Source organism: Anabrus simplex, chromosome 1 (assembly GCF_040414725.1).
Source record: "Anabrus simplex isolate iqAnaSimp1 chromosome 1, ASM4041472v1, whole genome shotgun sequence".
Lineage (NCBI taxonomy): Eukaryota > Metazoa > Arthropoda > Insecta > Orthoptera > Tettigoniidae > Anabrus > Anabrus simplex.
In genome coordinates this window covers 311735667-311760251 of record NC_090265.1, presented here as the reverse complement: position 1 = coordinate 311760251, position 24585 = coordinate 311735667, and the positions used below count along the sequence as shown (strand labels likewise).

At 42.5% G+C, this 24585-nt stretch overlaps 1 protein-coding gene across 1 annotated transcript in view; it reads left to right on the top strand.

The window, feature by feature from the left end:
* LOC136856728 (pacifastin-like protease inhibitor cvp4) overlaps window positions 1-24585 on the top strand; it is a 77110-nt gene that overhangs the window by 28549 nt on the left and 23976 nt on the right. Inside the window, exon 3 of the mRNA XM_068231093.1 lies at window positions 20040-20165. Coding sequence (XP_068087194.1) covers window positions 20040-20165 — 126 coding nt within the window. The remainder of the gene's footprint in view (window positions 1-20039; window positions 20166-24585) is intronic.

The window sequence follows — 24585 nt, the reverse complement described above, 5'->3', positions numbered from 1 at the left end:
CCTTTCCTAAACCCAAACTGCCTTCTGTCAAACCAGTTATTAATTTCGCAAACATGTCTCATATAATCAGAAAGAATGCTTTCACAAAGCTTACATACAATGCATGTCAAACTGACTGGCCTGTAATTTTCAGCTTTATGTCTATCAACCTGTCAGGGGCTACTATAACAACTCTCCATTCATTTGTTATAGCTCCTTCAACCAAACAATAATCAAATATGTATTTCAGATATGATACTATATCCCAACCCATTGCCTTTAGTATATCCCCAGAAATCTTATAAATTCCAGCTGCTTTTCTAGTTTTCAACTTATGTATCTTACTGTAAATGTCATTGTTCTCACTCCGCATTGCCAGTTGCCTAGTAAACGAGGAAAGACTAAGAAACCTCGAACAGCCATTCTCACGCACGTTGGAAGAGCCTGGCGGAATATTCTAGCTAGGAAAATGTTGACACTCTCAGCACCCCATGGTACTACTAATAACTTTAAAAGTTCTGCTCACTGCCTCCAAACCCTCTTGTGCGCCATAGTGAATTCGTCCCAGACAATGAGCGTGCAGTCTCGAAGATCTTCGGCCATGTTACTTTGTTTAGACATATCGTATGGAAGGGATTCTGTGTGGATGAGGTGCAGGGGCAGCTTGAAAGCAGCCTGTCTTGCGTCCCTCCTATAGCGTAGCAGTAATACCAGAATGCAACCACCAAGGGAATACCACGATCACTCTTCACCTTCGCCAGGAGCAAATTGGTAAGGAATGTTTTTCCAGTCCCTCCTTGATCATCCAGGGAGAAGAGCTGCCCATTCCCCGTCCCAATGCTGTCGAGGATCTTCCGATACATAAATAACTGCTCATGAGTATGTAACTTCTCCTTCTTTTACCATGATTTTCGTGTCGTACCTGGTCTCTTTCAAATAATCAGTATTTTTCAAGATTCCAGCTGTCCTTACTGAATGTGGCAAGCTGTGATGTTCCAAATCCAACACTGAGTTCTCAACGAGCTTTAGACGTCTATTATATACATATTATGTACATTATTTACCACCTTACGTGCACTAAATTCCAGTTTCCTAGCCACTTGATGTGTTACATCCACCAAAGGACTGTTTCTGAACTTTGCAAAGGACTCAAAAGCACAAAGAGTTGGCAGAAAGTTGCCATTACAGTGAAAAGCTACGTAGGTTCACAAGTGAATCAAAATCTTCGTAAGTTGTGTCTAGTTCTTGTCATCCTCCAGAAAACCGAGTGCTTGAATGCAGTTCGGAATGTTGGGTGAACGATACTATTTACTGATTCGAGGTCTGAGAGTGACTTGGTATGGTGGACTTCATGTAATAGAACGCAGAGAAGGTAGCAATTGGTATTAGTTAGATGGATAGTGTACACACTAGCCAGCACATAGTATTCTTTTCACTCCGGGAATTCCTTCGATATTCTTCCCCCACTTCCTTCTTGCGAACTTTATCTTGTTAAACAAAATTAAGAAAGAATCTCACTGTACAGGAGAGCTTTTTTAAAATGTCAAATCTGTACTGTTCTAAAATTGCCAAGAGTATTGCCTAAGGAGGATTTGTGAACTCTTCAGCCATGTTGTTGGAATTAAATTATACGCAGTGACCTTTATCAAGGTTAAAAGTTTTTAAGTTGGTAAAACGTGGGATATACCTCATCGATATAGAATCTTAAGATCCTCCAAACCACCTCGGAGCTGTTTATGTACGGTTTATTGTCTTACATTTTAACTTCGTCTCTCTCATTCTCAATGGTAAACTTCGCTTGGTAACTGCTCTTAGTCACATACTTAAAAACATGTTTTAAACACGTAACAGAATAGCAGTACTCAATTCTCTCACTAATTTGAGCAGTGAATGTAATGGACAGGAAAGATAATAGGGCACCACCGAGTGGTTATCTAATTTCATCCCATTAAAATCGACCGCGAATCCATTGTTAACAGCAGACCTTCTCCAATACTGCGGCTATCAATCATCTCCTGCCTGTGTGTCACTGGAAAATTTCCCGTACTGCCTTTTGCTACAGCTGTCCCCAATCTTACACGACGAATTGGAGTTAAAGGCTTTCTCAGGGTCAATGTATCATATTAGCCTTGACAATGTTTTAGAGGAGCAGGTTTTATTCAGGATCAGGGATTTCTGCACGGATGACTTCGTTAATCATGTCAGGATGGTTGTGCTTTTCTAATCAAATTGAGATGTAGATGTATGACAGACCCAGCTCTTGCCACTCTACAGAGTATATGAAACACAGAACGCTTCCCATCGCCAAGAAAAGGAAACTGCCCTTGATGAAAAGTCACCTTAGAATGAAATACATTCTCTATGATATCTTAATGACAATGGGGCTTTTAGCAGGTAAGAACCTCGCGTTGAATTTTGAAGTGAAAAATACGTCAGTATGGCCGCAGTAACGGATATACGTCTCGATAGTTTGAGTCCATTCATGCACGTAGTAAGGTCTCCCTTTGAAGAATGATGAGAGAATTATCCTCCGACCCACCTGATCAGCGTCGTTATTCTGCCTTCTTACGACGTCCCTTAGAATAATGTAGCAGTCATCCCATAGCTGGTCCTGGCTGGTCGAGGTGTAAATCAGCCTATCACTTTCTATTTTGCCGATCATTTCGGCCGAACGTTGACTAAACAGAGAGTGGAAATACACCAGGTGGTTGACGTCCCCTGATCAGATATCACAAGAACAGAAGCTCTCTCTCAGTGTGGATCATGCTAAGATACAGCGATAGATCATGCCTCTTCTCCACGACAGAACGGGAGTGGGTGCTCTAGAGCGTCGTGTAGCTCGCTGATCTGAAGTGGTATATTGTCATGGCACTGCATCCCTATGTCGCACTGATCAAACTGCTGGCCAGACATCACGAGAGCTACCACATTTACTTCTGATACAATTAAACGACCTCCATGTGCAGTTGTGGGCTTCCTATTTGCGTCGATGACGACACTAAACGCTTTGCAGCTTGAACGACCCTTGTCCATAGCAGTTTCTAGATCCTTCATACAGTTGTTAACGTTGTGTAATATTCTTTGCAGCTGAATTATTAATCCATTTCTGATATTACGAAAGTTATTGCACCTGAACTTTGCATAAACTGAGGCTCCTGTTGACGAGTAGACAACAGACTTATCTTCAAGTGATGTATTTGCTCCTGGACTTTAAACTTGGCTTCGTTCCAAATGAAGTAATTTAAAAACAGCCGTTGTACTTTCGGAAACGGTTCAGGAAATGAATGTGGTTAACTGGCTGCCCATTACCAATCTGTGGGGATACTTCAGCAAAGGTTCAAAAGATGAGATATGCACCTTGCCGCCACTACACCACATTCATGGGCTTCGCCTTTCTACTTGAGAGTATTGCAATTTTAGCACTTACGGATCTTGGTTCCTGGGGCTACCCCTCATAAGCCACTTCAGGACCATACATGGAGAAGATTTGACCATCCACGGATGTAATCGTTGGTCAGTTTTTGGCGTGAGAATGGCGTGTTTGCAGTGCCAGGAGCTTTCTAAATGTAAACTCGTCCACTTGTGTCCTACTCATAACAACAGGCAGAGTTTGCCGGAATTCCCCTGAGAACAGCACAGTGGCATCTCCCAAAGTCCGACAGATGTTCCTTAGGTTTTCTCAAAGCACGGTACAGTGCCTCAATACACAAATTGTGGGCAATGCTGCACTCGTTCCACACGATGAGTGAACACTCTGTGATCACTTGAGCCGTTGGTGCGTTCCTAGATACGAAACATACAGGCAACCCCCTTTGATTGAAATTCATCGGGATCTTAAACATGGAATGAGCTGTTTCTTTCGTCAGGGAGTAAGAGTGCTGCGATCCGTGATGGAGCCACAGTCAGAGTTATTTTGTTCTCACTTCTCACCTGAGCTAGAATCATGTATATGACAATTGTCGTTCCAGTTCCTCCAGGAACACCAATGTAAAGATCACTCGATGTGCTGAATTTTGAATTGTGGAAATAAAATTACCATAAACGTTGATCTGCCCTTAGGTAGACCTCAGATAGGGAGGCCTCAACCCCCATCCAGAGATCCATGACATTACAGAATACCACCAATAAACGGGAGAGAACTCTCAGCTTTTGAGGATTCTTAGAGATGCAGATTTTCTGAGGGTTTCATCCCAACAGGTGTCATCCTCCAGGAGTCCGAGAGTCCAGCAATCAGTTTGGAAGGTTTTTGAAGTAAAGGTACTTCTCAATAAAAAAGTGTCCTGAAAAGTCGTCGGTATGGCAAAGGTATAAACAGGCCATCAGATTCGTGCTGCGTTCCATTTGTTCCTTTACATTATCTAGTTGAAAGTATACACGCTGTTCATTTAGAAGGTGGTGACGGCAGAGTACAGGAAAAATCAGAATCCACTACGCTTCCTCTGAGGGCCCACTCCGGTACCTCTGGACCACATCTATATCTTTACTCGAACCAAAATTGGCTGGCTGCTTCCCTTGTAAACATGTGAAATACATTTGAAGAATTTGACACTGCTGCAGTACTCGACCTTATAGTGTTTCTTGAACGTCCGATTAAGGACAGGCGTGTAGGGAACCAATCAAAGTTACTCCAGAGGAACGTTCTCACTGAAAACCTTGATAAGCACGTGGTTACCACCGTCTTCTGGAACTTGAATTCTGTATACTGGGTATCCGTCCCTCCTGTCATTATATCCCTCACGAACTACCGATGGTGCCTTTTACTTCAGTGCCCCTCTTTCATGCAGGGGAGTTGGCAGCGATCCACGCTGATGGCATCACAAGAGCCATGGAGCATTGGGTTCTGACGATCATTACAAATTTGGGATTGATCTGAGGGTCTGGCAGCTCTGCATTTATAACCTGATCGACTCATTCACATGGTACGGGCTCCAATCGCTCATATTATATCAGGCCACTTAGGATTGGTAGTGAACAGGTCAGGGCGACAAATGACGTACGTAGCAGAAAGAACCTTGGGTACAGGAGCGCATGCATCCCCATGCTATCTCCCCGCCTCAGAGCATCCTGAAGATGAACGTAGTTCTCCACCCTAAGCTCTCCCCGGTGTGTCCGCAGGGACAGCAACCGTTTGCTTTTAGCTTTTGCGTACACGTCCACCAGAAACTGTTTAAAATTTGTTTGAAATGGTTAATATGGTTTGAGTTGTTCTGTCTTATCACAATGCGAAAAGAATAAAAATTTAGGGAGCTGGTCGTCTTACTGGTCGGCTGATATGTTGTCTGGTTCATATAGTGTAAGTTGAAGTGGTGACTGTCCTCGTCCCTACAGAACATAAGTAGACACTGAATGGCATCGTATGATAGGTGAGTTTCGTAGATCCAATTCAACTCCTCTGCCCTTGAATGCAAAACAATTTATCTTCGGTCACTGGGTTTTCCAACCATCAAGAGAGAAACCTCCTTGACTGTGAGCTCGTTTTACCTGCCTGGGTGTGCTCCTGTTGGACGCCAATCTGCTCTGATTAATATCGGATAGTCAGGCTGATCTGGGGGCAATGTCTCTAAGATCGTCTTGAAGCAATGAAGATCTGTAATATTTTCGTGAATCATAGTCTGCAGACAATTCAATATTTCATGTTCTAGATCCTGTAAAATAAAGCCCATCGTCACTAAGTGTACCCGCCCGTCACCGACAAAATGGATTTGGAAGAAGGAGGCGAGGTCTCCTGCTTTTGATAAAAGAGAGACGATGAGGTGGTACACTTGACCTTGGAACTTACACTGGGGCATATACCCCCCTCGCGAACATCATTGGTTCCAAGTGACGTCATCTGTCGTATGCCCGGATTGTATTTAGGAAACTGTGGGATTGTGGCTAGCCTTCAAGCAACCAGGACCGAAGAGGCTGTGGGGCCTCCTGCATGAGAGGATTGGTTAATTTTCCTGAAGCACAGCAATTGACCTTAAGTTTCTGCACCCGTGTGAGTGCACGACAGAACAACAGACTTTGTCTGTGGCTCCGATGTTGGCTGTCTGAAAGTAGTTTGTTAATCAGCAGGTCGTAATGAAACACACAATTGTTCTAGCCTATCCACTGTCATATGATTTTTCGACGTGCCGCATCCAATTTACTGCTAGTCTGTCTTGCCCCCCTCTCTCTCTTTATCTCTTCATGAGACTAAAACTGGCGGAAGGCTACGTACCGCTCTCTGCCCGTGGCCAATCGCTCATCTCCTTCGGCAGCAGACTGCCGGGCTCTTTAGCAAACAATGCGCTCCCGGCTCGTGGGAAGTCGTTGCTTGCAGTCAAACACACAGGATGGTATCAAGCCTGAAGTAGTTACCGAAGGTAGCGCAGTTTTCCTTGAAGGATCAATCTTCCCCATTTCAACATTTTCGTCCGATCCAGTACTTACAACAACCTCAGCAGACCTGGATGCCCCCATGCGCTTAGCATCCATCGATATTCTGCCTAACATACATTTATTTTTTTCTTACGGGGCATGTTGTTAGTAGTTGAACAAATTCTTCATAGTCAAGAGTTGGTGAGATCAACGAAGATACGACTTGTAGATAGCCCTGCAAGAATCTTATAGATAAAGTAAATAAATAATATTTGAATTATTTGAAAACCCAAAATATGAAGGGATATAATGATATTATACTCTGATTATACGTAATTCATTGGAAACCAGATCCCACGGTGTAACTGTTCCACAGGTCCGTGCCCTAACAAGCAACCGTTGTTCAGCTCGAAGGCCTGCAGATTACAAGGTGTCGTGTGGTCGGCACGACGACTCATCTCGGTAGTTTTCTTGGCTTTCTAGAACGGATACTTCGTAGGTACTCTGCCCGTTTAAGCCACGACTAGCATTTGGAGGCACGCGACCCTCTCAGGGGTGCTCAGTAAGGGATTGACATGTTCCATGATAAAATGGTGTGGATCAAGGAGATGGGCAGATATTCGTAAATAATGAACCATCAAATCCAAATAAATGGTGGATGATTTATTCCAAAAGTAATAATTCCTTCCTTAAAGATGATGATTATGTGAAATGATCGCTAAAATTTAATTTTATATCAACTCTTGCTGTACATCCAAAATTTAAACAAATGAGATGGTACAAGTTAATGAATTCTATATTAATTCTGACAAAATTGTTTCGTCCATGTCACATTGTTTTGTGAATATTGCATTGAAAGTTATCTTTGATTTTCTAGAGAATGATGCTTGCACGCATGTCAATTCATGCCGGAAAATCTGGAACAAGATTTTAAATATTGAAGTTATGACTGAGCAAAAAATAAAAATAAAAATGAAAATACAAAAGAATTTTAACGAATTACTTCTATCGCTTAATTTCACTTTTTAATTTAATTACTTTCCAATTTAAATCGACTTTTCAATAATTATCTGCTCGTTGTAACATAACACACGTGATATTACGTGGCAAAGTAGGCAAGAAAATGAGAGAAAGAACAAACAAAAAAATTAATTTAATTTAAATCCTTAACCATGTGTCATAATCCTGACAACGCCGAAATTCGGACCAACGATGGTTACACATATAAATCGATATTGCACAACAAAATTAAGTCACACAACCTGTGGAATAACAACATAAAAATACACGAAATGATCTCCCATTACCATCATCCACCAAGGAAAAACAATTACAACCCACTACAACTAAGAGTATATTTACAAGTATACATCTGTCCGCACGTTGACCAATCATCTCCTGGGAATAGCAGACTCCTGTAAATAATGATCTGCACCTGTACAAAATCCACCTGGTACAAACAATCTAGGTAATGATGACTGAAAGAAAAAAAATATCGCCAATCTGTATCGAACTCGACGTTACCAACATTTAGCGTATTGAGGAAGCGAATAATATTATACAACTTCGATTTAATATTATTGGTGATGACGCTCATCCAGTATGACAAATAATTATCTCATACACTCAATTTTATTTTGAAGGAAGACATGTGGTTTACTTCGTGATTCAATATTGAATGAAGACGCTATCGCCTACCGCTCACAAATAACAACTCGCACATACGTCAAATGACGATAAATTATTCCAAAATCTCCGTTCATCAATGCATTCAACATCGCAAAAATATATATTAAATGTGCCTCTATCCATAGAGACGTGAAGAGTCGCCTTCGAAAAGCACATAAAATCAGCATAATTCATGCCATTATTCTCCACATGGCACAAGGTGAGAGGTAAAATAAAATAGCGAAAATAACTCGCAACATCCGTTCAAAATATTACGGGAACATTTACATAAATGACTTGAACCACATATAAATATAATAATAAGATACTATCCTTCCTTAAAAAAAGTATGAAATTGGATTCAAAGAAAGCTATCCGTATCGTTAGCACAGCGTTAATATGTCAGATGAGCCTGTTGCCTCGTGTAAAATATAGCAAACACTTTTGGGCAAAATATAAGAGAAATATATTTCGAAGAATGAAAATATCACGCTTACACAATCCTCAATATCATAGTAATCGAATAGAAATGTAAAATTCCTTAAAGGTTAGTAGATGGCTGATATTTAAATCAGATACATGTCCGATGACATTACTATTTGAAACCCGCATGGCCGATGATGTTGACACCCTGTCATCAACCACCTTACAACCACGTAGTAAGTGAAACTGCAAATCCAACATCGAATAATGCAAGAAACTAACATGGTAAAGATACTAAAAGCTACTCAAACTACTGTACAATTAATAAGCCCTTCAAGAAGAAAGTTAACTACATATTACAGCTACATAGAACAGATAATACCCAGTATAAATGAAATGTCGACTTAACTTGGATGTCTTGATGACCATGGTGTTCTTCTAGGAAGGATTCAAGGCATTAGGACGCCGTTGGCGTCGGTTCTGGGTTTTTAGTGCTGCATCATGATCCAAGCGATGTCTCCAAGGCACACGAACTTCACACTGCAGGCTTCCATTTCCTTGGCCGGTATCGAACTCGTATTACTCGCAGTACGCTGAAACTTTCACAAAAATATTAACACAAATGCATCGAACTCGTGGTTTCACAATTAGCAAAGGATGATACATGCCTTCTTTCCTAACACTATTGACGTCTGTTAAGATGTTGAAATGATCTGCTAAAGCCGCACTGAAACAACACTGCTCCCCTCGTAGAGCGAATGACAGCTGTCCAGGCTTGTACGAGACCTTCTGTAGTAACTTCCCGAGCGATCACGCAGTCAGCAGAGAACAGCAGCGAAACAGACTTGAGAGAATGAATGAGAATATTCCAGTACTAGCTCGCCACCGATGTTCCGAGCTCTGACGTCACACCTCGTGGTTCAATTGACATCCTGAATTCCTCGGCGTTGTAATTGAGATGTCCGTTAATTTCTTGTAAAATAATTATATAATTAATTCCCTAATTAACTTAATTTTCAATTATTACTATTCGTGCCTTCCTGAAGTATGGTATCACGGTTTTATGCATACTTGTTGGAGAGTGACTATTGGGATGTCGGATCTGACGAAAGATTTTAAATGTAATACTTGTCGTGGGTGAAAGGTTCGGCTGTATTAAAAATTTTCTCGTCTTCTCTCGTGGTAATAACATGGTCTTTCACTCCTCAGCAGGTTACACCAAAGATAAACCAAAAAAAATCATCCCTTTGTATTTCCCTGTCGGCACACCGCGCGAGACACCTGGGGTACAGTCCGGTCTTATAAAATTCACGGCCGATCACAGTAGACCAAAATGTCACAGTACAGACTTTTTATCCATCACACTACTTTCCTAAACCAACAAAAATCTGCTTCATGTTAAAGAATACCCAGTTTACATGTCAGGTAAATACTGTCATGGACTTATAAGATCGTTGATTCCAATACATAATACCAACATCGGTGCAAGTGACAAAACAATTAATTTTTTATCCAATTTGAAGAAAATGAAACAATAAGATATTAATGACTCTTAAAACAACGCATTTGTGTCGTCACATCGCTCACATGTAAGTACGTAGTTGTGTAGGTATTACAGATTAGTTCACACGATGGAGTAAAGTTTAGCCGCCTACCTTAGAAGTTGTCCCAGCTCGCTTGTAACCGTATGTGTGAATAACAAGACTGGTCATCGTGCTGATCAAGATAGATACATAAATTTGCTCATATTTATAGGGGCGAGTTGGTCGATGATTGGTTGACAAAATTTCACACTGCAGTATTGACAATTTAGAAACAGAAGACTTGCGTTTGACGAAGAAAAAACTTGCGTGTGACGATGGGAAGATATCAGCGTTTACCTCTAGCATAATGGTTAGTGTTGAGACGCGGTTACCTCATTTTAATGTAGGTTTCCCTTAATTTAACTTAATTTTGTAAAATGTGGCATACTAGAATTTCTAGACACGAGTTTAACCACCCGGGCGGGCGCTATGTAGTAAGGATGCACGAGTGTATACCCTCGTTTTCCTTCTTCATTTTGTGATATTGTGATGATTTATTTCAGAATATACTTCACTTTTCCCTGGTTTCGAACATTAACTTCCTCACTTACTCACAATTATTTTTATTAAATGGAAAAGAACACAGTGGTGTAAGAATACAAACTTACTCGCTACAGAGCTTTGTCAGAGATCAATGCCTCTTCAGGCACTCCAAGGCGTGGTAATGACCATAAAAATTTTCTCACCAACGGCACACACAATCATGGTTTGGTTCTTGAAAACTAAATACAACACACGCCTTATGATGGAAACCATGGACGCTGCACGAGTCACTGTATGCCTGAGATCGAAGCGGCTTTGGCACCAATTATCTGTCGTCATTGCTTCCGTTAAATAAAAGTCACTCCAAATTTCTATCTTTTTTCAATTTTAATTCATGTAAAAGCTCTTGATATTCTTTTGTAGATTGTAGATTCATAATACGACGTAGGTCCTCAATGGAGAAAAGTTCTCGAGTCATTTCCTATACAAGTCTTGCGGGGGTGTGTTTAGATACACATAGCGCTCTTTTAAGGAAAATTGCTTTCACCCTTTCTATCTCTCTTAGGTCTTTCTTTTTTCAGGTGGGTCCATATGATTTCAATGCCGTAGGTCACGATTGGTGTAGACGGAAAAGTTTCAAGACTGTCTTGATTGATAGGTGAAAAGATGATCTATGTCCTTTATTGCTATTATTGCTGCCAGAGTCCTTTCTTTTATGTGACTTGTAAATGTAGACCCAGTTGTCTCGAAAGTAATTTCGAGGTATTTGAACGTATTTACAATTCTTGAAGGTTAATTTAATTTAATTTCGTGTGGCTATTTCTAGACGAGTGCAGCCCTTGTAAAACAGACCCCCCGTTGAGGGTGGGTGGCATCTGCCATGTGTAGGTAACTGCGTGTTATTGTGGTGGAGGATAGTGTTATGTGCAGTGTGTGAGTTGCAGGGATGTTGGGGACAGCACAAACACCCAGCCCCCGGGCCATTGGAATTAACCAAGTAAGGTTAAAATCCCCGACCCGGCCGGGAATCGAACCTGCGACCCTCTGAACTGAAGGCCAGTACGCTGACCATTCAGCCAACGAGTCGGACTATTCTTGAAGGTGAGCCTTCGTAACTGAGTGTGTCTGTTGCCGCTCGCCTTCCTCCCCTTCTAAAAACCATGACTACCCTTTTCTGTTCATTAATTTCTAAATTGTTTTTTTTTTTTTGGACCATTTTGACAGGATGATGATTGCTTCTTGAAGTCCATCTCGGTGTGCCAACTTAATTGCTATATCGTACGCGTACAGGTAAATTCTAACTTGATTCTCAGCGACTGATTCTCTTACATCACATATTACTACATTGAAAAGAATTGAACTCAAAGGATCCCCTAGAAGAACCCCTACATTGCATATTCTCACATAGTTCTCTGAAAATATAATTTTCATCAGTTTTGCAAAAAAAAAAAAAAATCCCGGTTATCTCTTCCAGTTTCTGAAGGATTAGGCTGCTGCTTGTGAATTCAAAGGCTTTGCCAATGTCGACAAACACTGCATATAAGTTTCCTTTCTGTGGCCTAATTGCCCCTTGTATATCTTCAATTAGACAATTCATCGCCTGGGTTGTTGATCTGCCTCTTCTAAATCGGAATTGTTCTTCTGGTATTTCGAGATCTACTGTATTCCTTGGTTGGTTTGTTAACATTTTTGTTATAAGCTTCAATAATGTGCACTCTAAAGCAATGCCACGGTAGGCGTTCGAGTCACTCACATCTTTTTTGCCCTTGTACATCATTTTTAAAGTTAATTCCCGCCATTTGTCTGATATTTTCCTTGCATGAGGCATTGGTTCATGGACTCTGTGATGGGTTCCTTCAGTGTTGCCCAGCTGTCTTTAATATGTTCGTAAAATACGTCATCTGGTCCCCCTGCTTTTCTGGCTCTACTCTCACGGACGACTTCTTCTAAGTAGTCTGTTGTGAAGGATTCAGTTGGTATTGTATCCAGTCGCCATCTTCAGTCTAGTCTCGAGTTTCTTTTGTTTGTTTAGTGAAATTATCTTCTGAGGTTTCTAGTGGAGACTTCCTTGTGTACTTTTGCTGTTTCTGCTTCAGGATTGAGAAAGTTTCCTCTTCTGCTTTCTTTATCATATTTTCTTCTGAGGCTCTCTGGACTTTTTCGTTGCTTCCTTAATTATTGCTTTATAATGTTTCCTTCTTTTGGAGTATTCTGCAAGTGTTTCCTCTGTATAGCATTCCTTGGATTGATAAAGGGAATTTAATGTTTCTTTCCTTGTTTTGTAACAGATATGGTCGAACCATGGTTTAACATGGTACTGATGTTTGCTTGATTACGTCTTCTAGGTACTAAAGGGATCCGCTTAAGTTACCACGGTGTATTTCGTTCAGAATTATTGGCACTGTTACAGAATAGGCCTCCAATTTATCCATGGCTATTTTTCACGATGGTGGTTCCTTGAGATTGGTCTTGGTCGACAGATCTAAGTTTGATATAGATGTTGATTCCGATGGGGAATCAGAAATATTTGCTCCGAATGAGTAAATTTATGATACCAATATAAATGGTCCGTTATTGGACATTATAAATTTTCCAGCTAACTCATTCCTGGTTGCTAGCGTTTCGCCCCCGTGTGCTAGGTCCAATAACGGACCATTTATATTGGTATTATAAATTTACTCATTCGGAACAAACATTTCTGATTCCCCATCGCAATCAACATCTATATCATCTGATGGCCAAGCAGGCATCAATTTTTGGTAGTGAGACAAAGTCTCTCACAGTGCATTGGCACTGCCGGTGGCTACAATTAGCCTACGCAGTGGCCTCCACGGTATGCACTAGCCATGCGTCTTGGTAGGTGTGCTAGGTACCAACTGATGAGCCCAACCTAGCACACGGGGGCGAAACGCTGGCAACCAGGAATGAGTTAGCTGGAAAGTTTATAATGCCTAATAACGGACCATTTATATTGGTATTAGATCTAATTTTCCTATTAGAATAATTTCTACTGATAGATATTTCTATTTCTTTTAGTATCGATAGTTTCACTTCTTTTGGATTTATCCTATTACTGAATACAAGATCAATAGTGCTTCTTCCGTTTGGGCCTATGTATGACTTCTCATTTCCCTCGTTAAGTAATGAGAATCCCTCCATCTCTAGGTAGTTTACTACCACTTCCGCTTTTTTGTTTGCAACATCTATCCGACAGTTTAGATCACCAGCAATCATAGGATGATCTGCCTTTTCTACTCCAGAGATTCTTGTCATCAGTTCGTTTATGATGTCATAGTCTTTCCATTCAGGCTGAAAATAAACCCATACATGGTTATGAATGTTGTTTTAATCATTAGCATATTATCTGTCTTATACACCAAACTGAAATGGGACACTCTGGCTGATAACTGACATGCCAGTCCTCCCTTTGGTCTCCCAGATTCACCTTGAGTTGCTAACACATTGATTGCGTATTTCTTATGTATGTGTAGTTCGTTCATTGCAAATGTTTCCGTAAGAGCCACAATATCATTTTCGGAGAATTTATCATAAGGTAATGAGCCAAGCACAGTTCCTAACCTTCTATGTTCCATATTAAGCATTTAATATCAGTCCCTACGTCGTTATACCTTTTTGATTGCGGAGTCCTTTCTTAGGATTTCGTCATGTTCATTGTCCCTAGTTAGATCTACAGGGGCGAAAAGTCACGCCTTCTAGCGAGAAGTCTTTTTGTCAACTTTTTCCCTGTCTGAATATGGAATGCCTCTTCTAAAAGTTTTGTCGATGTGGATCTAGAGGTAAGGAGTGTAAATTCCCTGTCTATTATTCCGTTTTCTTCTAAGTAGGTTGGTATGTCCTCTTTCGTTACAGAAGTATTCAGTCTTCGAATATAAAACCATGCAAGGCGTTCTGACAAACATAATCTTCCAGCTTCTGTTTTCGTTCCTGTGCCGTGTCTTCTTACCTTCGATTGTCGACGCTCTGTGTCTTCCTCGTTTCTTCTGTCATATGACACGGATTTGTACTCTCTGTTTAGGGGCTGTCTTCTGTACATTGTACCCGCCCAAATTCTTTATTTGTTACTCCTTGAATAACCGAAGATCTGGCCGCACGCGTTTTTGGGTCTCTGTGTTGCGGTTGGTCTTGTATGTTAGTTGTAGGTTTTGTGAAGCTGACATTCGCGTAGAATATTTCCTTCTTGTTGTTTGTCGGATATTCGTTTTGTTGTAGTTGTGCTTTAAGAATGAGGGACGTGTTTTTCATTAGTACCTCACCCTTACACTCCGCTTTAAAGACATTAATTTACAGAACCACACTAAACACTACTACCACTCTTCTAAACCCACCTAGTTTGCGTCTAATAGCACTAGCAAGCCTCTGAAAATGCGCCAACCTACTTCCTCAGTCACAATGTAGTATGGCTTATCCTCTGCGTCATCCGGCCTTCTTCCCCATTAAGTTTTATTGCTTAAGTGGATTCAGTCTCCAGTTCTAGTTTTATTTTTTGGTTTTCTCTATTTAACCCCCTACTTTAGTGATTATTGGCCGTGTAGTATGAGCTACTTCTCCTGTTTCCTCTGGATCCTCCTGATCCAAATATGTGTTATTACTTCGCTGTTGAATAAGGGCAGAAGTGGCAAAGTGCTTTTAAGAGTACTAAAAGTAAAACTTGATGTGGATACTATGCTTTTGCGGTCTTGAAGGTCGGGAGATCGATATCCCTTGGAGGGAATAAATGTTGGAATCTCAGGCTTCTTAGATAAAAACATTTGTCTCACCATGGTTAAGACGAATAGGTCTTGTGAAATGGAAGTTTATCATCCCGGATAATTACGACGCACTAAAGCTTAAATTGTTTAAATCCGTTTTAATACATTTTCAAATATTTATTCTCCTTGTTTATCGCTGTTGTTTTTGTTGGTTTCTTGGTGAATATAAACGAACAAAAATATATTTATAAAATACATTCAAAATGTAAAATTTCTGTGTGGTCATTTGTCCAGGATCCTAGGCTCTGCCACTTTTAGCCCCTCTACTGCCCTTGTGCTCTTAACACTTTATATAAATCGTCGCCATAAGACCTATCTGTGTCGGTGGGACGTAAAACAACTAGCACAATACTTAATATAGAACACTTGTACGTGTTTTCTGACATCTTACGTATAACATCGTAGTCTCGCAGGTATTTTTTCCTCTGCCACCTACCGCTTGCCATCGAAATAGTTCTAACGTCGTTGATTTGTCGTAAAGTATATATTCTTGGTCTAGCACTAGATTCACGCTTCTTTATGCTTTATTGGTATGATTTTTGTTCTCGAACATCTGTCGAAACATTTCACCAATGTGCGTAAAGGAACATAGCAGCTAAACCAAGCAATGTTTTGAGCTGAAATTGTATGGTATCATTAACGAATTATAGCTGATGACTTGTCACATATTCACAGTGAATGCAACGAAAGTGATAACAAGGTATTTGGTATTATTCAAGAGCCAATTCAGTGCGTTTGAATGAATGTGCTGCCGAGAATAGCATATTTACAAGGCAGCACGTGCAGTCAGAGCAGCAAGATTCTTCTTATACCGTCATGTTCATTCCTGACAACAGCCCTAACATTTCTCGCAATAACTGGTGTGAGCGGGATAATACGCCAGTTATGTAACCTTTCTATGAGATATGTAGGTTATGTAGCCACATTTCTGATTTGCTTACATATAATCAGTAGGTCTCATAACCAGAACACCTTGGTCAACAGCTAAATAAGTTGTTGCATCTGTGTGAGTTCTTTCCAGACTAGGTGCTTCCCTGAAATAGATAATTTTCAAATAAAAGTTCACCAAACGTTACTGCGAAATAACCGTATGAGTGGTGTGATTCGATATTCATCCGTATACCAAGAAAAGTGCTCCTGCAAATTATAGCAACCACTATACAGTGACACTGGCACTCTTATTAAAACGACAACTGCCAGGGAGCTGGCGATATTTAATTATGGATCGACTGTCAAGAACGAACAGTGATTTGGGCCTCGAAATCAATAAGAATAATGCGAAAGTCATTATCGTGGACAGGGCGAACAATAATAACCTACCACACATGAGCAGAAGAGTAGGAATTGAGGTGGTGGGGAGTTTCATCTACTCATACCTGGGGATTCTAATCATGAACAACGGAAGTTGTTCGCATGAGGTAAAGTGACGTCATACCCCGGCCCGAGTGGCGAATGCCAAACTCAGAAACATGAGGGGGTACAGGACCATCACTAAGACCACTAAATTGGGGTACTGATATTTCCCAACGCCACGTAGGGCACTGAGACAAGAACAATTACACAGAAAGAAGGTAGAAGCGCTGTAAATTTGGGTCTACTGTGAAGTCCTGCGCATCTAATGGACGGAATACCGGACCTGCGCTTCAGTTCTTGAGGAGGTTGCGGTCAAGTAAAGGCTCGTGGAGAAGGCCGACAGAGCACTTCGGTCATAACACAAGGAGGAATGAAGCCATGGGGGAGATGGTGGTATAAGGGAAGGTACGAGAAGGGAGACCGTGAGGGCGACCACCGGCGAGATCGGTAGATCCGATAAAGACACTTGTTTGAAAGTCATTGTTCGAGGATTCCCAGCTATCAACATGGCGAGGACTCTCCAACTATTATGGCATATCCCTACGCCTTGACAAGGGGGGAGAGAGAGAGAGAGGTACTTCTTTCCTGTGCAATAGCCATAGGAGGACACATTCCATTTTTGAAAACAATTAGTTTCAGATTGGTCGTTTGCTTGCGTTTATGGCGTATGTTCGTTGCCATGGGGATTTGGTAGCGATGGTGATGATTGTTAACTTTGTTGATCTGGTTTGGTGTTGGTTTTTGTTTGGCTTTTGCGGTTATGATCTTGCTTCTTGTGAAGTTTTGTCATTTTAACCTACCTTTTACGTTAACTTACGGAATTTTCTTTTGAGTTTGATTTATCTCTCTTCGTGACAGGTTATGCATTTCGATTTATGGTGACGTGTGTGTTTCGAATCTGTTTCTCTTGGGGAAACTCCGTGGATAATACTATCCTGACGAAGTGTAACAATTAATATTTTAAAAGTATAAGGGGAGAAATCTTGGACCTTGAAGGTACCTTCCAAGTTGAATTAAGAAATATGTTAAGTTACTCTGATATAACAAAGACCGTTTGGTTATCGTAATTATAAAAGTGGATTCCTTATTTATCTTTTCTTCTTAAGATGGACGGCCGTCTTTAGGGTTATTCCACCTTTCTGATGTCCGACTCGTTGTCTGAATGTTCAGCGTACTGGCCTCCGGTTCAGAGGGTCCCGGGTTCGATTCCCGGCCTGGTCGGGGACTTTAACCTTCATTGGTTACTTTCAATGGCCCGCGGGCTGGGTGTTTGTGCTGTCCCCAACATCCCTGCAACTCACACACCACACATAACACTATCCTCCACCACAATAACACGCAGTTACCTACATATGGCAGATGCCACCCACCCTCATCGGAGGGTCTGCCTTACAACGGCTGCACTCGGCTAGAAATAGCCACACGAAATTAATACACTGACTGACAGTGACAATGCAACACCAAGGAGGAGTGGTTCGAAAGGGATGAAAGTTGGGGAAAAAACAGAGACGGCACGGACGAATAATTGATGTTTATTTCAAACCGATATGCAGGTTACACAATGCGCACGGCATCGACTCAGTAGGATGTAGGACCACCGCGAGCGGCGATGCACGCAGAAACACGTCGAGGTACAGAGTCAATAAGAGTGCGGATGGTGTCCTGAGGGATGGTTCTCCATTCTCTGTCAACCATTTGCCACAGTTGGTCGTCCGTACGAGGCTGGGGCAGAGTTTGCAAACGGCTTCCAATGAGATCCCACACGTGTTCGATTGGTGAGAGATCCGGAGAGTACGCTGGCCACGGAAGCATCTGTACACCTCGTAGAGCCTGTTGGGAGATGCGAGCAGTGTGTGGGCGGGCATTATCCTGCTGAAACAGAGCATTGGGCAGCCCCTGAAGGTACGGGAGTGCCACCGGCCGCAGCACATGCTGCACGTAGCGGTGGGCATTTAACGTGCCTTGAATACGCACTAGAGGTGACGTGGAATCATACGCAATAGCGCCCCAAACCATGATGCCGCGTTGTCTAGCGGTAGGGCGCTCCACAGTTACTGCCGGATTTGACCTTTCTCCACGCCGACGCCACACTCGTCTGCGGTGACTATCACTGACAGAACAGAAGCGTGACTCATCGGAGAACACGACGTTCCGCCATTCCCTCATCCAAGTCGCTCTAGCCCGGCACCATGCCAGGCGTGCACGTCTATGCTGTGGAGTCAATGGTAGAGTGCAGGCCTCCTTCAACCAATCGACGGGAAATTGTTCTGGTCGATATTGGAACAGCCAGGGTGTCTTGCACATGCTGAAGAATGGCGGTTGACGTGGCGTGCGGGGCTGCCACCGCTTGGCGGCGGATGCGCCGATCCTCGCGTGCTGACGTCACTCGGGCTGCGCCTGGACCCCTCGCACGTGCCACATGTCCCTGCGCCAACCATCTTCGCCACAGGCGCTACACCGTGGACACATCCCTATGGGTATCGGCTGCGATTTGACGAAGCGACCAACCTGCCCTTCTCAGCCCGATCACCATACCCCTCGCAAAGTCGTCTGTCTGCTGGAAATGCCTCCGTTGACGGCGGCCTGGCATTCTTAGCTATACACGTGTCCTGTGGCACACGACAACACGTTCTACAATGACTGTCGGCTGAGAAATCACGGTACGAAGTGGTCCATTCACCAACGCCGTGTCCCATTTATCGTTAGCTACGTGCGCAGCACAGCGGCGCATTTCACATCATGAGCATACCTCAGTGACGTCAGTCTACCCTGCAATTGGTATAAAGTTCTGACCACTCCTTGGTGTTGCATTTGCTCTGTCAGTCAGTGTATTATACCTTTCTGATTTGTCACTTGATTTGTTTCATTTGTTTTGTTAGGAGGAAGAATTTCCCTATTTTCTAATCTTTCTGTTGTTTTCCGGAATTAAAGTGATCTTATTTTTCGTGAAGTATTAAGTGTTCTTCTTTCTTTAACTCAAAGCACTTTGATACCATATTAAGGTTTTTTAAATTTTATCCACGGGTTAATGGTGACACTCCTCCGGCTCCTTAAAGGTAAGTCCTTGTTATTTTATGTGGCGTTTGAAGGGTGTCTTGTTTTATACTTCCTTCTCTATTTTTACTAGACCTGGCTCATAAATTTTAATGGCCAGTTCAAATTGTGCTGCAGTTAGCGTGGAAATTGGTGTTGTCCACGCTACGGTGGCTGGTAGTATGGTATGTTGTGTGTATTTGAAGAGGAATGTATTGGCACAAACCCAAACACACAGTCTCCTAGTCAGAGGAATTAACCAAATTCCGGGAATATAACCCGGGACCGTAATAACTGAACACTAGTGACTGGCCATTCTGCCAAGGAGCCAGATTTGTTGTGGGAATCTTCCACAATATTCTTATGCTGCTCAATAATTGACTAAAACACTGACATTACGTTTCAGATCGACAGCCTAGAGAATGCGAAGTAGGACAAACATATCAGCATGGCTGCGTAACTTGCGACTGTGTTGAGACAGGATTCGGCCATATGTTATCCTGCCCTAAAGAGAAATGCGATTCTTATCCAGGTAAGTCTCTGAACTTAAATTTAGGGTTAGATTTTTTTCAAATTTAAAATATAGAATACAAGGTTTTTCTATTGTGACACTATCACTGATTTTAGTAAATTCTCAGATGTTCACCTAAACCTAAGAATATAGCTATATTTTTAGCCGAGCTTAATTTCATCTGACTGAAGGAGCGAAAAGAAGATAAGAAGGAGAATAACACAAGCAAGGAAGCCTTCTATATGAAAAGATCGTTGCTGACATCTAAGGAAACTGGCATCGACTTTCGCATCAAATATAAGGGGCAGTCGAATGAAAACCGAACACCCACTACAACTTCACCATGAAGTGGTTTTATTCAAAAGTAAATACCACTGAGAAAAGATACGATCAATTCCAGTTTTTAGAAAGAGATAGTTTGCTGACGTATCCACAACCGCACTCACTGTTGCAATTCCTCGTCCACGAATGTGTTTCTTCAGGTCGCCAAAAATGTGAAAATCATAAGGTAAAAGATCCGGGCTGTACGGAGGGTGGTGAAGTGTTTCCCAACTAAACAGCTTAAGTGTAGCCTTCCTGCATCGTCTTGCAGTTATGTGCGCCCTTCTGTGAATCTCCTATGCCACTCGGGCGCACTCGTCACGGACATGTAGTGTTCGTCATACACAGCAGACATGCGACATGAGTTTCGCGTACTCCAGTGCCCTCAGCCGTCAGAAAATGAACCACACTTCTCCGCTCTCCTTTGCTTGCCTCAGTTTCTACAGCGGGACGAACACACTAGACTAGTCCGTACTAGTACAAATATAATACAGTATTGTGTCTGGGTGAAATAACGAGCCCAAATCAACTTCACGAACAGAACAGAACAGAACAGACTAGTCCGTACACCAGCATAGGCATAACCAAATAGAGCTGGGAGCGGAGCGAGTTATACCGATGAGTAATCCAGTTGTACCGGTAGAGCGCTGAAACGGGGTCCACTTAGCCTCGGAAGGTCAACTTAGTAGATGGGGGAGGGGGGATCGATTCCCTCCTCAGCCATCCTCGAAGTTGTTTTCCGCGGTTTTCCATTTCTCCTCCGAGCAATGCCGGAATGTAGACCCCTACCTAACGTAAGACCACGGCCGCTTCCTTTCCTCTTCCTTCCCCCTTCCTTGTCTATCCCTTCCAATCTCACCATCCCTCCACAAGGCCCCTGTTCAGCATAGCAGGTGAGGCCGCCTGGGCGAGGTACTAGTCATCCTTGCCAGTTGTATCCCCAACACAAGGTCCCGCGCTCCAGGACACTGCCCTTATGGCGGTAGAGGTGGGATCCCTCGCTGAGTCCGAGGGAAAACCGACCCTGGAGGGTCGAACCCGACATTAAGAAAGAAGAATTTTTTTGTAATGATAAACATTAGCCCGCCTCTGTGGTGTAGTGGTTAGTGTGATTAGCTGCCACCCCAGTAGGCCCGGGTTCGATTCCCGGCTCTGGCACGAAATTTGAAAAGTGGTACGTGGGCTGAAACGGGGTACACACAGCCTAGGGAGGTCAACTGAGTAGAGAGGGGTTCGATTCCCTCCTCAGCCATCCTGGAAATGGTTTTCCGTGGTTTCCCACTTCTCATCCAGCCAAATGCCGGGATGGTGGCTAACTTAAGGCCACGGCCACATCCTTCCCTCTTCCTTGTCTATCCCTTCCAATATTCCCATCCCCCGACAAGGCATCTGTTCAGCACAGTAGGTGAGGCCGCCTGGACGAGGTACTGGTCATCCTCCGCAGTTGTATCCCCGACCCAAAGTCTCATACTCCAGGACACTGCCCTGGTAGCAGTAGAAGTGGAATCCCTCGCTGAGTCCGAGGGAAAAACCAACCCTGGAGGATAAACAGATTTAAAAAGAAAGAAAGAAAGAAAGAGCCAAATAAAAGTTCATGCAAATACACCTTGAAAATCAAAAGCAAAACGACAAGTGAGATTCTATCCAGAGAACCAGCGATTACACAGCTTGAACGCTAACCACTCGACCACTGCCGTTTCGTGCTCATGATCGCAACGCACCGGTACATACTGTATTCGACGCGAAAACTTATCTGCGATTTTCTCGAGAACGCTTTAGTAGTACTCCTTACTACTTGCACTTATTTTGTCCTAACGGACTACTAAATGTGTACAATGTTTGACGATACTCCCCTTGTAAGAGCATTGTACTTGTATTCAGTCTGTGCTTCTTAATTTGCGTCTATATTTCCTCCTCTTGTTGTGTTTTGTAGATAATGCAAAGTATATTAGAAAATAATTGTGGTAATAGTTTGCTATTTAATCCCATTTTTACATTGTATTAATGTTCTAGAGTCCGCCTCTATTGTGTAGTGGTTAGTGTGATTAGCTGCCACCCCCGGAGGCCAGGGTTCGATTCCCGGCTCTGCCACGAAATTTGAAAAGTGGTACGAGGGCTGGAACGGGGTCAACTCACCCTCGGGAAGTCAACTGAGTAGAGGTGAGATCGATCCCCACCTCAGCCAACCTGGAAGTGATTTTCCGTGGTTTCCCCACTTCTCCTCCAGGCAAATGCCGGGATAGTACCTAACTTAAGGCCACGGCCGATTCCTTCCCTCTTCCTTGTATATCCCTTCCAATCTTCCCATTCCCCCCCCCCCCGCAAGGCCCCTGTTCGGCATTGCAGGTGAGGCTGCCTGGGCGAGGTACTGGTCATCCTCCCCAGTTGTAGCCCCCGACCCAGAGTCTGAAACTCCAGGACACTGCTCTTGAGGCGGTAGAGGTGGGATCCCTCGCTGAGTCCGAGGGAAAAACCGACCCTGGAGGGTAAACATATTACGATACGATTACCGTTCTAGAACATATAAGGAACTGAATAAATATTTACAGAAATTTGTACCACAAATGCCACGAAAACCGTCTGATGCATGGCAGTTATTTGAAATTACTGATGATAAAAATCAGCAAAATGCAAATTTTGCGGCCGCATTTACGCGACGGGTGGTGACGTATCAAATTTGTGGGATCATATCAAGAGGCATCACAAGGATGAAATGAGCAGGTCGGCTTCTGCAGCAGAAAACAACTTTGCTGTATTAAGCAAAACAGTTAGGGCCTATGTTGTGAGAAAAGGGCACTGAATTTACGTTGCCATACCAATAACTTATTTAAACGTGCCGCCCCATTACATTCACTCGGTACAACCGGGTGATGACGTCACAACAACTGCTCCGCTCCGCACAGCTATAACCAACAACTGCGTGCACCTGAAAATTGTCTTCTTCTTCTTCTCCTTGAAATGGTTGTGGGCTTGTTACGTCACCCAGGTACAACACTTATAAAGAATCGTACGATTGCTACGATCACATCAAACTGCTATAAATTTGTATACAAATAATATTCTTAAAATTGTTTGATGGACAAGGACTTGCAAATTGAGGTACGCAGAGAGTGAATTGATATAAAAAATTGTTCCAAAGCACACGAAATAGTTCACTAGTAAACGTAGCACGTGTACAACCGTTTGTAATAGAATTACTCATGTAACGCGCGGGATATATAGGAAACACACAAGGACATAGGGTGCTAATCTTCACGCTAGAGTGACTCACCTCAGCGACGTTGTCACTACGCAATTCTTCAACCACAGCGATGGCAGTATCGATACGTAAGAACAGTGCTGGCACCTTTCGTGCGGAATGTGTGTTATGGTGGGTGTTCGGTTTACATTTGGCTGTCCCTTACACATAAAAACATTTGTATAGAGTGTTTGACTACATGGGTCAGAAAGCTAGACTCTTACAGTCAGGGATAAAAAGAAAATCCAGGCCTTTGAAATGTAGAGCTGGCGCCGCGTTCTAAAAATACCGTGGACCCGTAAGGTAAGTAATGAAGATGTGCAAAAAAGTTCAAATAAAAATATCAGCCTACAAAAAGGTTAGAAAGTAGAATGAATAGATTCGTAGATCACTTACTGAGATCTTGTAACTGGTGCACCAGCCTGATGGAGGGAGGAATGTAAGTCAGAAGCAGAGGAAGAGGAAGACTTGTAAAGAAAGGAATATAATTAATTTAATAGACGTATACTTACCAGATATTGTAGTAGGAGTTAAAATACGGCTCAGAAATGATACAATGGACGCAGACGTTTTCTCACGGAACTGGAGTGTGTATCGTAGAGAAAGGATAAGAAAGATCGAAGGGGGAGTATTCATTCTGGTGAAAGAAGAATTTGTAAGCAATGAAAAATTGAAATATGACAAACATGAAATTATAGGTGTAAGGCTCATTTCTAAAGATAATAGGCAACTTGAGGTCTTTGGAGTGTACAGAACGGGAAAGGGAAGCGCTGGCGGTGATTCAGAATTATTTAATAAGATAATCAGCTATGCGCGAAGTGATATGGAAAGGAATGTGATTGTACCGGGAGATCTGAATTTAACAAACGTCAATTCGGAAGG